The following is a 13,810-nucleotide window of genomic DNA, read 5'->3' as shown; positions in this document are numbered from 1 at the left end:
TTGTGCCCGAAGGTCAATTTCGATTCAAACACCCCATATCTACTTAAATATATTCGTCTATATGACGGATTTTCTGTTAGTAAAGTGTACCTTTATTGACTTAGAAGTCGTCTGATGACAATGCTTTCCCTACCAAAGTTCCAACCATTGAGAGTAATAGCCCTGTGAATCAGACTCAACGGAAAGCTTTAAGCAAATCCCAAACAAGGTACAAAGCAGATACACGGTCCACACTACGAGGTGCCGGTCCATCAGGTCTACTGGACCAGGTTCTGCAGAACATCGTCAGCGCTTCTGCTCCGAGACACGCTTGGTGAACAATCGCCCTGATCACCAGCTGATGAATTCCTTTAGTTTGGAAGTTACATTGGGTCAGAACGGCAGCTTGGAGAGACCAGATACTGTTTTTGTAAAGCACAGTGAGTCCTGCTCCGGACCTGATGTTGGCTGATGATTATACGGCAGGCCTGCCGCCCAAAGCTCGGTTCTTCTAGTCACCTGACCAGGGCCGTTCAGATCGTCCTGAATTGCACCTTAGCCCCGTAGAAGTACACTATACCTCCCATGGGCCCTGGTTTAAAGCGCCTCACTTCACATGTAATAGGGAGTTGTTTGGAATGAGTCCTGGTGGTTAATTTCCTTGGGCATTGCCGGGAGGGCTGGGATGAGCGGTGCCAACAGGACGGGGGTGTGAAACCGTTTAACTTCATCTGCCGCTGCTATATTGCTTGGTCTTGACCTGGTGACACCTGACCCCGTCGTGTGACCCGGTTGCCCTCGTTGCCGGGGGTTTCCAGTTTGGGCTATCGACTGCGGCCTTGATGGGAGACTCACACTTGTAAATCACTGTGGATATTGACCGCTGCTGGTCATTCTGTGACCACAAGGATCAGTCATATTTTTGTGTGTCTATACTGTCTCTGTAGATGCAGTGCGCGTATTCATTGTCTTGTGTTTGTCAAACACACTCAGATACACACGCTTTTCTATAGAATGGTTCAACCAGAGTTGTCTTGGTCGATTGATTGTCTTAGAAACATCTTAAGCCATTACAAGTAGCTATTGTTCAGGAGTGGTTGTAAATCCTCACACTTCAGTACATAACCCACGATGTAAACTGTCCTACAGCAGCACCATGAATCATGGCACATCAAAGCATGTGGTTCACAGGAAGCCCGGAACTTCTTCCTCAGACATTATTAGTGATGTTCTTTACTTGGCTGAGCGAGGCTACCGTGATCCAAAAGTTGGTTTCACCAAAGTACCAAAGGCAAGCACCTAAATTGGTTTGAAATCATCCTGAGTGTTTTCAGAGGATCTTTTGTTGAAGATGTAAACAAAGTTGTTTAATGTGTATGAAGAATCCAGATGCGGCTCTACAAGAATTTAAATTATTCATGCCGGTTGTTGACAATCACACACCTGTTAGGAAACTGAGAACTGCTTAATGAGGAATAAAAAAAATGGCCAGCATGGATATAGCAAAGGGCATTCAGCCGGTACCGCACTAAAACTGAGCACCGGTAACAAGACGAATCAGTGACCGTTGAAGCTGTCTTGTTGGATGTTCTGTGTTTTGACAAAGGTCAATTGTATTAGTTATTCAGACTCTGGTCTTGTTCTCTCTTGACTAGTGGGGTCCGGTGTGATAGAAGAGGGACTAGGAACGCCACAGCTGTCTGAAACTAAGACAGAACGCAGAGCCAATTTATATGAGAAGACTCATTGTAATTAAGATTCCGTATTGTCTACATTATCAAAGGACATACAGCTCCGATAACCATATGTAACTCACAGGACACAACACGAGGGATCTCCGTTCCCAGGTCTAAAACCCATCCACTTGTTTTGTGATTGACACTTGGTAGGCTAAACTAGCGGGGGCTGTGACAACAAACTTACAGAAATATTTTTACGCAGAGAAATGTGTAAAAATATTTAAAAAAGAGGATCTAAAGCCACAATGTTAGTTTGGGAATGGGTAATAACAATTTGCTGTTTAGGGGTAAATTTTTCATCCTGTTTTAATGACAATATAGTATTGTTTTCATCTGAGCTGGGAGAACCTGCAAGCAATGCAAATTGGGCAGCATTGCCGGGGTGTGGGTAGGCGTGGTCAGCAGGGATTTCCTGGTTTCATCAGGGTTTAGCAACTGGGCTAACAAGCTAACTGATGTTAGGTGAGTGTGGCCTCACACGTTGACCCACATAAACAACATGGGAGGTCGAATAATACATATTTTAGAAGTCCCAGAATTAATTAATAAGTACATATTTTTGGTACTTTACCCACCTCTGCTGACGTTGCTATGCAGGCTATAGCCTCCACCGAGGCGTTTTTGTAAAAACAGGGTGTCTGTCTCGAGTTCCCCCATGTCTGGTCATCATGTCTGGTTATCATTCCCCTCTTGCTTCTCTTTCAGTATCACTATTTTTGGGACCGGGGCGAAATGGCTGTCTGTTTTGGAGGAGAAGGATCTAAAGCCTGGTGAGTAACTACATTTAATATTTAAATAATTTAGCAAAGATAATATATATGAAACATTTTATACACTTTTGTACTCTATGGGAAACCAACAAACTGTGGGGCAAAAAAGTATTTAGTCAGCCACCAATTGTGCAAGTTCTCCCACTTAAAACGATGAGAGAGGCCTTTCATTTTCATCATAGGTACACTTGAACTATGAGAGACAAAATGAGAGAGAAAAATCCAGAAAATCACATTGTAGGATTTTCATTGAATTTATTGGTAAATTCCTCAGTAAAAAAGTTTTTGGTCACTTACAAACAAGCAAGACCTGTAACTTCTTCTCTGTAGCTCCTCTGTCCTCCACTAGTTACCTGTATTACTGGCACCTGTTTGAACTTGTTATCAGTATAAAAGACTCCTGTCCACTACCTCAAACAGTCACTCCACACTCCACTGTGGCCAAGACCAAAGAGCTGTCAAAGCAAAATTGTAGACCTGTACCAGGCTGGGAAGACTGAATCTGCAATAGGTAAGCAGCTTGGTGTGAAGAAATCAACTGTGGGAGCAATTATAAGAAAATGGAAGACATACAAGGCCACTGATAATCTCCCTCGATCCGGGGCTCCACGCAAAATCTCACCCCGTGGGGTCAAAATGCTCACAAGAACGGTGAGCAAAAATCCCAGAACCACACAGGTGGACCTAGTGAATGACCTGTAGAGAGCTGGGACCAAAGTAACAAAGGCTACCATCAGTAACACACTACGCCACCAGGGACTCAAATCCTGCAGTGCCAGACATGTCCAGGCCCGTCTGAGGTTTGCTAGAGAGCATTTGGATGATCCAGAAGAGGATTGGGAGAATATCATATGGTCAGATGAAACCGAAATAGAACTTTTTGGTAAAAACTCAACTTGTCGTGTTTGGAGGAGAAAGAATGCTGAGTTGCATCAAAGAACACCGTACCTACTGTGAAGCGTGGGGGTGGAAACATCATGCTTTGGGGCTGTTTTTCTGCGAAGGGACCAGGACGACTGATCCGTGTAAAGGAAAGTTGCTTTGTAAGAAGCATTTCAAGGTCCTGGAGTGGCCTAGCCAGTCACCAGATCTCAACCCCATAGAAAATCTATGGAGGGAGTTGAAAAATCCTACATGTGATTTTCTGGATTTTTTTCCCCATCATTTTGTCGGTCATAGTTGCAGTGTAAATGTGAAAATTACAGGCCTCTCTCATCTTTTTAAGTGGGAGAACTTGCACAAATGGTGGCTGACTAAATACTTGCCCCACTGTATATTTCACTGTGCCCCTTGTTTTATGTGGATGAGTGTAAATGGGGTTGTTGCTATCTCCCCACTTGAGTGTCACACCTTGAAGTTGACACGTGGTTGGTATTTACAGTCGGAACGGCCCGAGGATCCCCGGTCACAACGTGTTTATGGCTGGGTGAACGAGACTGACCTGCATCAATCTGATCCAGTCAGTGCAATGTGAACAGACTGGGGAGGTTTCTCAAACATGTTAAGCCTAATCCTGGATTACAAGTGAGATTCTCCCATTGAGTTGATGTTTGTTTGTTTATTCCAGTGCTAAATCCAGTCCTGAAGTTCTCCAAAGTTCCATTAATCCTGTCAATGAGATGTCGGTTAAAAGGGATGACTTGGGAAGACTAGTATACAGGTGTAGAGTATTAAAGGGATGGCCTGGGTTGACTGTTGGACAGGTGTAGAGTATTAAAGGGATGGCTTTGGAAGACTTGTAGATAGTTATACCTGTGTTAAAGGAATGGCCTGAGTAGACTATTGGACAGAGGTAGGAGTATTAAAGGGATGGTCTGGGTAGACTATTGGACAGGCGTAGGAATATTAAAGGGATGGCCTGAGATCGTCATGAATTAACACAGTTGCTTTGGATGAACTGCTGCTGAATGGTCTATAGCAGAACACTGGTATCAGCTTGCCTGTGGCTCCATGGGAAGTCCGTCTAAATTACAGTCAGCTCGGTTTGTCCCCCACCTCCCCCCCATGCGTCTGTTCATTCATGTAATCCTGCCCTCCGATTGCCCAAGCGCCGGGTGAGCGAGTTGAAGAAGCACGAGGATGTATTATGGAAGTGCCTGATTAACTAAACGAGTGGAGAGAGCCACCACTCGTCTTCCTCCTCCCCGATTTAAACAGGCTGATGAGCTTTAATACTGTAGATGTATTCTGCAGTAGACACCTGGGACTCCGCTGGCCCCAACCCTCTGTTATGATCACTAACCCATCGTGTGTGTGTGTGTGTGTGTACACTCAACACACACCACTGTTTATCTCTGTGGTGGTTGGCATATGCTCATGGTGAGAGGGGCTGATGTTTTGGGTTAGTGGGCTCTTCCATGCTCTTCCTAATGTCCCGGGCCTGGGTCGACATGTTTGCACTGACACCTGGTGGCGCGGAGGGGGTGGGACCCCAGTGGGTGGCTCACACCGGGTCGGGGGGGGGGGGGTCAGCAGGTCAACACCCCTGGGGGATATAAGCTGTAATCCACTGTGGGTTCTGACTGTGGTGTTGTGTGTCGGGCCTCTGCTCGTCCTCCTCGTCTGGCTGCAGCCAACACCCACAACCTGCAGACTCTCCACACCATCCTGTCCACTGGTTCTCCCCTGAAGCCCCAGAGCTACGACTACGTCTACAGCTGCATCAAGAGCAACGTGCTGCTGGGATCCATCTCGGGTGAGTAAATAACCAAACCTTTTGGGACGCTGAGAAGTTCATGAGAGTAGGTGCCCCCCCCCCCCCCCCCCCCCCCCCCAACTATTTCATTGGTGTTTTGAATTCCAGAATGAATGAATTGACGTTGAGGATGTTTGCTTTTTAATTGAATTGTTCACGTTATAGGTCACATTAAATGTGGACATGCTTTATCTTTGTTTCATTCTTTTACAACACAAGAACCTGGCATTTTAACAGGGGTGTGTAGACTTTATTTTTTATTTTTATATCCACTGTATCTGAGATTCCATCTGCTGCTGTTTGGCTGGACATCTATGCCTCCCGATTTTGCCGTGCTCTAATTGGACGATGTGCCCCGGTAACAGCGGCAGATGTGCATCTGAGGTCAGGTGAAGTCCAAAGACTCAGTCACTCACCCCTGAAGGATTCGACACCTTGTGATGTCCCCCAAGGCGTGCGCTCTGTGTGCCCTTGCCCATCAGGGATGGGCTTCACAAAGCAATGTGAACTGACACACCAAGCCAATGCTGTCGGGCACGCCTGATCCGCTCTGAGCAACAGCACTCGTATAATACCATTAACACTGGTCGCCGCTGTCACTCAAGTGCACAGTGTGCTTCTGGAAGTTGGAACAACTTCCTGGTTCTGTTTTCGGGAAAGATGGAAGAATTTTGTCGAAACTGCTGAGGACCCAGATTCTGGAGTGCAGCATGTTCGGATGCACTCGGAAGCAGGCTGAGTTACGTAATCGATCTGCTGGGTGTGTGTGCATTGTAACAGTGAATTTTCACACTGGAGACGGAAATCGACACACTAGCCAGCTGCCATCATCCAACCTTTTCATAGTGTCGGAGATGGAAATGGCCCGAATAGTGCACTATTTTCTTTCCACTTTATGGCCTATAGGGCTGTTTAGGGTTTGAAGTGCACTATGGAGACAGTAGTGTGCTGTTTGGGACGTCGTTTGTTGTGTCAGGAGCGTCTCTTATAAACAGAAGGTTCACCATCTACAGTCGCTGACAGACAAGCTTTTCCAGAAATCCCTGGCACCGTTTACACCGCTTGCACTTAACATTCACGGGATGGATTTGAGCGACGTCTCGCGGCATTGGACGCCATGTTCCTTTCATCCAAATGTCAGCTGCCGCAGGCGCAAGTCCCTGCCGCCTGAGAGGAAAACACTCAGAGCAAAGTGGAGTCCTCGTGTGTCTGTGTTTTATATAGTTTCCATCTAGACACTATAAAAAACACTGACACATGGGGGGGGGGGGGGTTATGCTCCAGTCAGAACCTTTAACAGTCAGAGCCACAGGGTGGCCACTCCAACAGGCTGCCGACAGATGTGACCTTGAAGCATGGTTCTACCTGAGCATGTGTGCTGGGTTCGCCTCTTCCTGCCCTCCTGTTCTCCCGCCAGACACTCCTTGCCCCCCCACTCCCCCCCCGCCAGGAGGCCACGTTTTCCACAAAGTCTCCCCACTCCAATATCACTCCCTCTGACTGCCATCTGGTCCTCACTCACCTCCTCAGAGGCGTCTTGGATTTCTCCTCTAAGCCTCTTTCTTTTCCCCATCTCTCTATTTGTCTCTATGGATGTTTTTCTCTGCTCTTCTTGTGTTCTCTGTTTTTGTTACCAAGTCTTTCGTTCGGTTCTTGTTGTATTTTTATTTCAGTCTCCATTTCCTTTCCAAACAGTCTCTGCTGCTGTTATTTGCGTGGCCTCGTTTAGTGAGTGTTGGGGTGTGTGTGTGTGTGTGTGTGTGTTTGTTTGCTCGCTGGGTGCCACTCATCCCAGCGAGGAGTTTATTTTTGGAAACAAACAAGCTCCTCTTCGACTTTAAAGAGCACAAGGATGTTGAAAGTTATTTTTTTTCCTATGTGAAAATGTAAATATTAATTAGAGTTAGAGGTACCCCATAAAGATGTCAGCAATGTCAAAAGAACTACATCTTAAGCACTGTGGGGAATACAAAACAGCAATACTGTCTGACTGACCAAGTTGGATGATCTGACTGGATGACTGACTGACAGGCTTGGCTGGATGACTGACTGACAGGCTTGGCTGGATGACTGAATAACAGGCTTGGCTGGATGACTGATTGACAGGCTTGGTTAGATGATCTGACTGGATGACTGACTGACAGGCTTGGCTGGATGACTGACTGACAGGCTTGGCTGGATGACTGACTGACAGGCTTGGCTGGATGACTGACTGACAGGCTTGGCTGGATGACTGACTGACTGACAGGCTTGGCTGGATGACTGACTGACTGACAGGCTTGGCTAGATGACTGACTGACCGGCTTGGCTGGATAACCTGGCTGGATGACTGACTGACAGGCTTGGCTGGATGACTGACTGACTGACAGGCTTGGCTGGATGACTGACTGACTGACAGGCTTGGCTAGATGACCTGGCTAGATGATCTGGCTGGATGACCCTCACTAGGGTGTTTACATCATCCACAGTGAAACAGAGGAATAAAGCTGTTTGTCCTGTGTGTAAAGGGGGGACCGACATCGTGTCTTGCTTCATGGGCCAGAACGTGACGGTGCCTGTTTCCAGGGGGGAGATCCAGGCCCGGAACCTCGGCATGGCCGTGGAAGCCTGGAGCTGTGATGGTGAGGACCGCTACAGGGATTTGCCAATGGGATCTGCAGTGTGGAAATATGCTTGAGTATTGACGTGTGTGTTCCCTCAGGAAAGCCTGTGTGGGGGGAGAGTGGAGAGCTGGTCTGTCTGAAGCCAATTCCCTGTCAACCCACCCACTTCTGGAATGACGAGAATGGAAGCAAGTACCACAAGGCTTACTTCTCCTCCTTCCCAGGTTAGTGACGCCTCTAATTCTCCTCCTTCCCAGGTTAATTTCACCCCTAATTCTCCTCCTTCCCAGGTTAGTCCCACCCCTAATTCTCTACCTTCCCAGGTTAGTCCCACCCCTAATTCTCCTCCTTCCCAGGTTAGTCCAACCCTCTACTTTTCCTTCTCGGACTAGTTCCGATCCTAACTTTGCTTGATTGGTGGTGTTTCCTTTATTGTGAATGCTGTCTGGGCTCCCTAATTGTGCAGTGTTGAAATCAGTGCCTTACAATACAGCTGCAGCATTTTAATTCTGGTTGCAGCCTTCGGACAGTTCCTTGAGGCGAATTGGCTCTGCAACATTCCTCAGTGCGAATTGGCTCCGAAACGTCCAGGGTTGGTGTCAAACACGTTACCTTGCCTTGTCGCGCTGCAGTGCCTCCTGGTGGTTCAGGCACCTGGAACCTCAGTCATAGTTTATGGCCAGTGAATCCATTCTCCAAGTGCGTGGGTGCTGCTAAGTACTTCCTGGTTGAGTGAGCAATATAAGAAGCATACAGTACTTCCTGGTTGACGGAGCAATATGATAAGAAGCATACAGGATGAATGTCTTGATCTTGGATTCCCGAGGATGCCTGGGAGTTGCTGTGATGAGGCAATGCCTTAAGCACAAGTTGGACTTCACAAAATTGGAAAGGAAGAGAAATAAAGTTTATGGCTGTTGTGACTGCATATACAGCAAAGGTTTCTTAGGCTTCTAGTGTTTTGGCATTAAAGGAATATTATTATTGCTTAGATTTTTTTCTTCTTCCTGGAAACAAATTGGTAACTTTCCCATAGACTCTGTAAGATGGTTAAAATGCTGTTGTGCCCACCGAGCTGTGCCCACAGAGTTGCCAATTCCTCCTGGCTACCAGATCTGATTGACATCCAGCTCATCTTACTGACACTGCGTTCAACAGTGTGTAGTAACAGCTTGTTCTCCTATGCAGGTGTCTGGGCACATGGTGATTACTGCCAGATAAACCCACAGACGGGGGGAATAGTGATGCTAGGCAGAAGGTGAGTTGTATGACCGCTGACCCACATATACATGACCATCAATAGGTTAGCCTAACTGTTCATTGTTTGTAGATAGGACACTTTACCCACAATGCATCAGAGATTTTAAACATTGCTACCTTACTTGCTACCTCGGGAGACGAGGGGTAGGTTTAGGCTAAGCCTCAGTTTTTGTTGATTTATTTTGTCTTCGTCACAGTGATGGAACTTTAAACCCCAACGGAGTGCGCTTTGGGAGCTCTGAGATCTACAACATTGGTGAGATGTTTTCCAACCCACCAAGTGCAGTTTTGTCTGGATTCAAATGGCACCCTATTCACTTATTAGTTCACTGCTTTAACTCTGAGCTCTATGAGAGTAAGGTGTAATTTAGGACAAAGACCAAATCTCCTACTCATTTGGAAGTATTGGACTGTTTGTTTTTGTTTTTAAAATATTTCTGTTCTAATCTTTAGTGGAGGCTTTTGAAGAGGTGTCTGACAGCCTCTGCGTTCCCCAGTACAATGGGGATGGGGAGGAAAGAGTCATTCTGTTCCTCAAGATGGCACCCAACCAGTCCTTCAGCTCAGAGCTGGTGCAGAAAATCCGTGGGGCCATCAGGAAAGCCCTCTCGGCTCGCCACGTCCCGGCACTTCTACTAGAGACCAAAGACATTCCGGTGAGAACACTGTTCTTGTATCCCAAATCAACCTTGTTCCCTTACTGCTCTGGTCAAATAAACTGTCCTCCTTACTGCTCTGGTCAAATAACAACCTCTTTCCCTAACCGCTCTGGTCAAATAACAACCTCTTTCCCTTACCGCTCTGGTCAAATAACAACCTCTTTCCCTTACCGCTCTGGTCAAATAACAACCTCTTTTTCATACTGCTCTGGTCAAATAACCTCTTTCCCCTCGTGTGTGTGCGTGTGTGTGTTAATTCCTCTAGTACACTCTCAGTGGTAAGAAAGTGGAGGTGGCGGTGAAGCAGGTGATTGCAGGGAGGGAAGTGAGCCAGCGAGGGGCTTTCTCCAACCCTGACTCCTTGGACCTTTACAAGAACCTGCCGGAGCTTCAGAACTTTTGAGTACATCCACAGGACACGACAGGGGAGAAGGAACAGAACTGCAGCGTTTCCCCCGAGACTCTTAAACTGTTGTACACTGAAGAGAGGAGGAGCTTGGTGTTTCGGGTTGCCGGTTACTGGATGTTGTCCCTGGCTTCTCCCCCACCTTTACTGACCTCACATGGCCATTGGCTCCGTCTGGGTTTAAAGTAGATTAGAAATAATATAGAATCCATAAAAATACAACATTCTTAATTGACATCTTTCCTATTGCCCTTTCAGGAAATGCCTTTGTTTTGACTAGTGTGAATGTAGGCACATCCTCATACTGGGACTGGAGATGTTCCTGTCATGTGGTAGTAGTCTCTTTCATCCTGTCAGGCTTGTACGCTGTGGCTTAGCTCATTACGATGAAGCCTATGAGGTGAGCCAGACGGCACCTGCCTTTAGGGCCCAGTTTTCAAAGAAACATTGCCTTTTTCCACTTCTGTTGACATGAAGGAATGTGGGGTTGAAACTGTATCATTCTGAACTTTGACACTGAGTGCAGAAATATTTATCTAAATTTAAATTCCTTGGGTACTTTTTTGTTAAACATATCCAGCTAGTCAATCCTTAAAACCAAGCTAAAACAGTCCCCCGTCATATTCCTTTTAACACCAATTCTCACACGCACGCACGCACAAACACGTCATTATGTTTGTTGCCGAGAGTGTCCAGTTTCTGTTTTCTTGCCCGTGTTCTTCGCAGCGCCTCAGTGGGTGGAAGAGAGACCCTCTTCGCCGACAAAGCTACTGGGCAACAACACAGCAGACTATCAAGCCCCATTGCGTTTTTATCACAATTTCATGTTATTGTGGAAGTCATGTAATGTGAAAAGGCTGGCATTATAATCATTAGTTTTCCTCATGGACACTATAATACTGTAGTCTTTGGCACTGAGATGCCAACTTATTATTCTTGTTTTGTGTGGGCGCTTGTGGGCGCTTGCGTGCGTGCATATACATCAGTCTTCAGGGCCTCCTTGTGATGAACCATGAAATCACCTCAGTCGACCGAACACACGAGAGCCGGGACTCAACCGTGCAATGCGGCTCACGTCCAGGAGGTCCGATCAAACCTCCCCCGGACACACCAGGTGTCCCCCCAATGGTCAAATGCACCAGCAGGTGAATAGGGTACCATTTGGGGAGGAGTCCCTGGTCTAATTTCAACCAATCACAGGAGGGGAGACGCGTCTCTCTAGCGATATCTCTAATCTATCCGGACCAGAGAGACCATTGAGAGCGCTTAGTGCTACGCAGGCTAATTGCCTCCCTCATAGTGCAGTAGCCCAGGGTTAGGGTTGGGGCTAACCCTAACCCGTAGTCTGGACTGAAGCCGTCTGCTAACCTGTTGTTTGGAGGCTTCTGCACTGAATTCATTAATGTCTTCTGCACCCCGGCTTTGGAGCTCCGGACTTAAATGCGCGCGTACACTACGGTCGACAAAGACAGCCATAGGGACGGCCTCCGTGAGGTCTTCGCTTTTCCTCCAAACCTACCCTCTTGACTTTAGTTACGCGCCGTTGTGCGCTCTCACTCGCCGTCGCGGCTATGGCCTGCAGTCTAAACTGTCCAAGGTGATTGAAGACACCTTTCGTCTTCAGTTTTCCTTGCTCTTTGGTCCCCGCGGTCTGTGCCCCCAGAAATAGTGGGTTGTTCGCCTGATCAAAGGGAGGTCGGATCAGACCGGTGAAAGGGGGGTGGGAAGCGTAGATTCAGGGGTCAACTGTGCACTAGGGTCACCTGCATAGGAAGGTTCAATTCATTCATTCTTGTCTGTGTTCTAAACGACATCCTTGCACCCTTCATAGTGAAGGGTACAACGTGCCATTTGGGATACATGCTCTGTAAAGATTCACATTCCTAAAACCGTTTAATTTTATCTCCTACTGTTTCATCATTTTTCTTGTACAAGACCATCCAGGGGAAAATAATTATGTATGCTGATTGGAATGTGTTCAGTTCATTATATCAAGTTTGTTTTTGGTTTTTAAAATTTTAAGGTATTGCCTTTAATTTAATGCTGTGTTTGTGCTTCAACATTATTTTATTGCTCTTTGTGATGAATGTGGAGCTGACTGTGATGTTACAGTATATATATAAAAAAAATCTCTATATATATATAAATATGTTGGTATGTATTAATATTTAACATGTTTTCATCCTGTGGACTATTGCATAGTTCCTGTAACAAATACATTGACCATACCTGTTCTAATCCCTCTTGGTGATATGAATAAATAGAATTTCTGTAACAGCTCATTATTCTTAATTTCATCATCATTGCAAAAATCTGTTTAAAATTAAATAATCATATTTTTGCCCCATAACTTTAATTTTAACAATCCGACAGTCTTATGTTACTATTCAGAGAAAGCAGTAAAATAATCCAGGAGGAATTTCAATAATGTTTTCCTTATGTCAGTCACTTAAACCTAATTAGCCAAGGGGTTGGTAGTATTGTGTAGCAACCTGTGAAAACATGCGTTTGTCATTGTCAAATATCTACTGATCATGCAAAATGGTTCTCATTGCCCTTTTGGCAGAATTTGATTTGAATGGAATATTTTACACCTTTAAATTGCTAAATATTCTCTCTCTGCCTTATAGCTAAATGAGAAGACTTTGTAAACTATGTAAACTGCTTTCAAAGTGCAACATTGTCTCAATGTTATGCACCTTAGCAAAATATAAGAAATTAACTGAAACAACTTTTTTTCATTGCCTTACAAGTACTGGTCCACTTAAAGCCACCCCCCCCCCCCCCATGTCATCCTGACTCCCAAAAGGCTAGTGTTCAATCTGGTTACAGGATGTTTTGAACATCAAAGTACATTTGTTAGGGCACCAAAACCCAAAACTAAGATGGCTGCAGCTTTAAACTATGACTAATAACCTTGTCTGGAGATGTATAGCCAGTGGGGTATCGCTACTTGATTCTCTGGTCTCTCTGGACGCCTTTTGTTCTCAGTCCTTCATCAGTGTCATATCAGAAGGTGATGAAGCACAGGGAAATGTCACAAGTACAAAGGGGGATCTATATCCACTTGTCCAACCCCATGATCGATTGCTGAGATGCATGAGGCATTCAATGCGATGAGAAGACAAGTCAATACCCAGGCACACAGGTGAGCGGTAAGAAAATACAATAACGACATTAGGCAATTTGGACTTCCTCGACTGCAAATCAGGACCTCTCCAATGTCCAATGGATTTCATACTAGGGTTTCATTATGTGTGTAAAATTAAGAAAGTAACAAGAATTTAGTCCCACTTGCTGAATTGACACGAAATGCCACCCATCAGTTCATCGTTCCAAAAGTCGATGTTGACAAAAAAATTTAAACACGGATGTTTAAGCTGTGTTCACTTTGATGTAGTGTACTAGGAATATGACAGCCGCTTGTGATTTTGTGAGGTTTTCCACAAAACCAGTCTAATGTATGATATTGGTTTTGATATACAGTTGGGTCTGGAAATATTTGGACACTGACCCAATTTTCATAATATTGTCTCTGTAGGCCAATAATTTAAGGGGTTTATCAAAAATATGGTATGGAACTTCAGGTATTGCAACCATTATCATATACAGTCTTATTTCAGGGTCTCAACTGTATTTGGACACAATCATAAATACAATTTTCTTTTTCAATACTTTGTTGAGAATCCTTTACAGGCA

At 45.5% G+C, this 13,810-nt stretch overlaps 1 protein-coding gene across 1 annotated transcript in view; it reads left to right on the top strand.

The window, feature by feature from the left end:
• The window catches only part of aacs (acetoacetyl-CoA synthetase), a 35,976-nt gene extending 23,585 nt beyond the window's left edge, over positions 1-12,391 (top strand). Inside the window, exons 11-18 of the mRNA XM_029124701.2 lie at positions 2,424-2,488; positions 5,061-5,183; positions 7,691-7,804; positions 7,885-8,010; positions 8,975-9,044; positions 9,244-9,302; positions 9,500-9,702; positions 9,971-12,391. Of these exons, the coding sequence (XP_028980534.1) occupies positions 2,424-2,488; positions 5,061-5,183; positions 7,691-7,804; positions 7,885-8,010; positions 8,975-9,044; positions 9,244-9,302; positions 9,500-9,702; positions 9,971-10,108 (898 nt within the window). The 3' untranslated portion in view covers positions 10,109-12,391. The remainder of the gene's footprint in view (positions 1-2,423; positions 2,489-5,060; positions 5,184-7,690; positions 7,805-7,884; positions 8,011-8,974; positions 9,045-9,243; positions 9,303-9,499; positions 9,703-9,970) is intronic.
• Positions 12,392-13,810: the final 1,419 nt, after the last annotated feature.

Source organism: Esox lucius, chromosome 13, assembly GCF_011004845.1.
Source record: "Esox lucius isolate fEsoLuc1 chromosome 13, fEsoLuc1.pri, whole genome shotgun sequence".
Classification (NCBI taxonomy): domain Eukaryota; kingdom Metazoa; phylum Chordata; class Actinopteri; order Esociformes; family Esocidae; genus Esox; species Esox lucius.
Note: the sequence above shows the minus strand (reverse complement) of the source record. Positions and strands in the feature narration are given on the sequence as shown.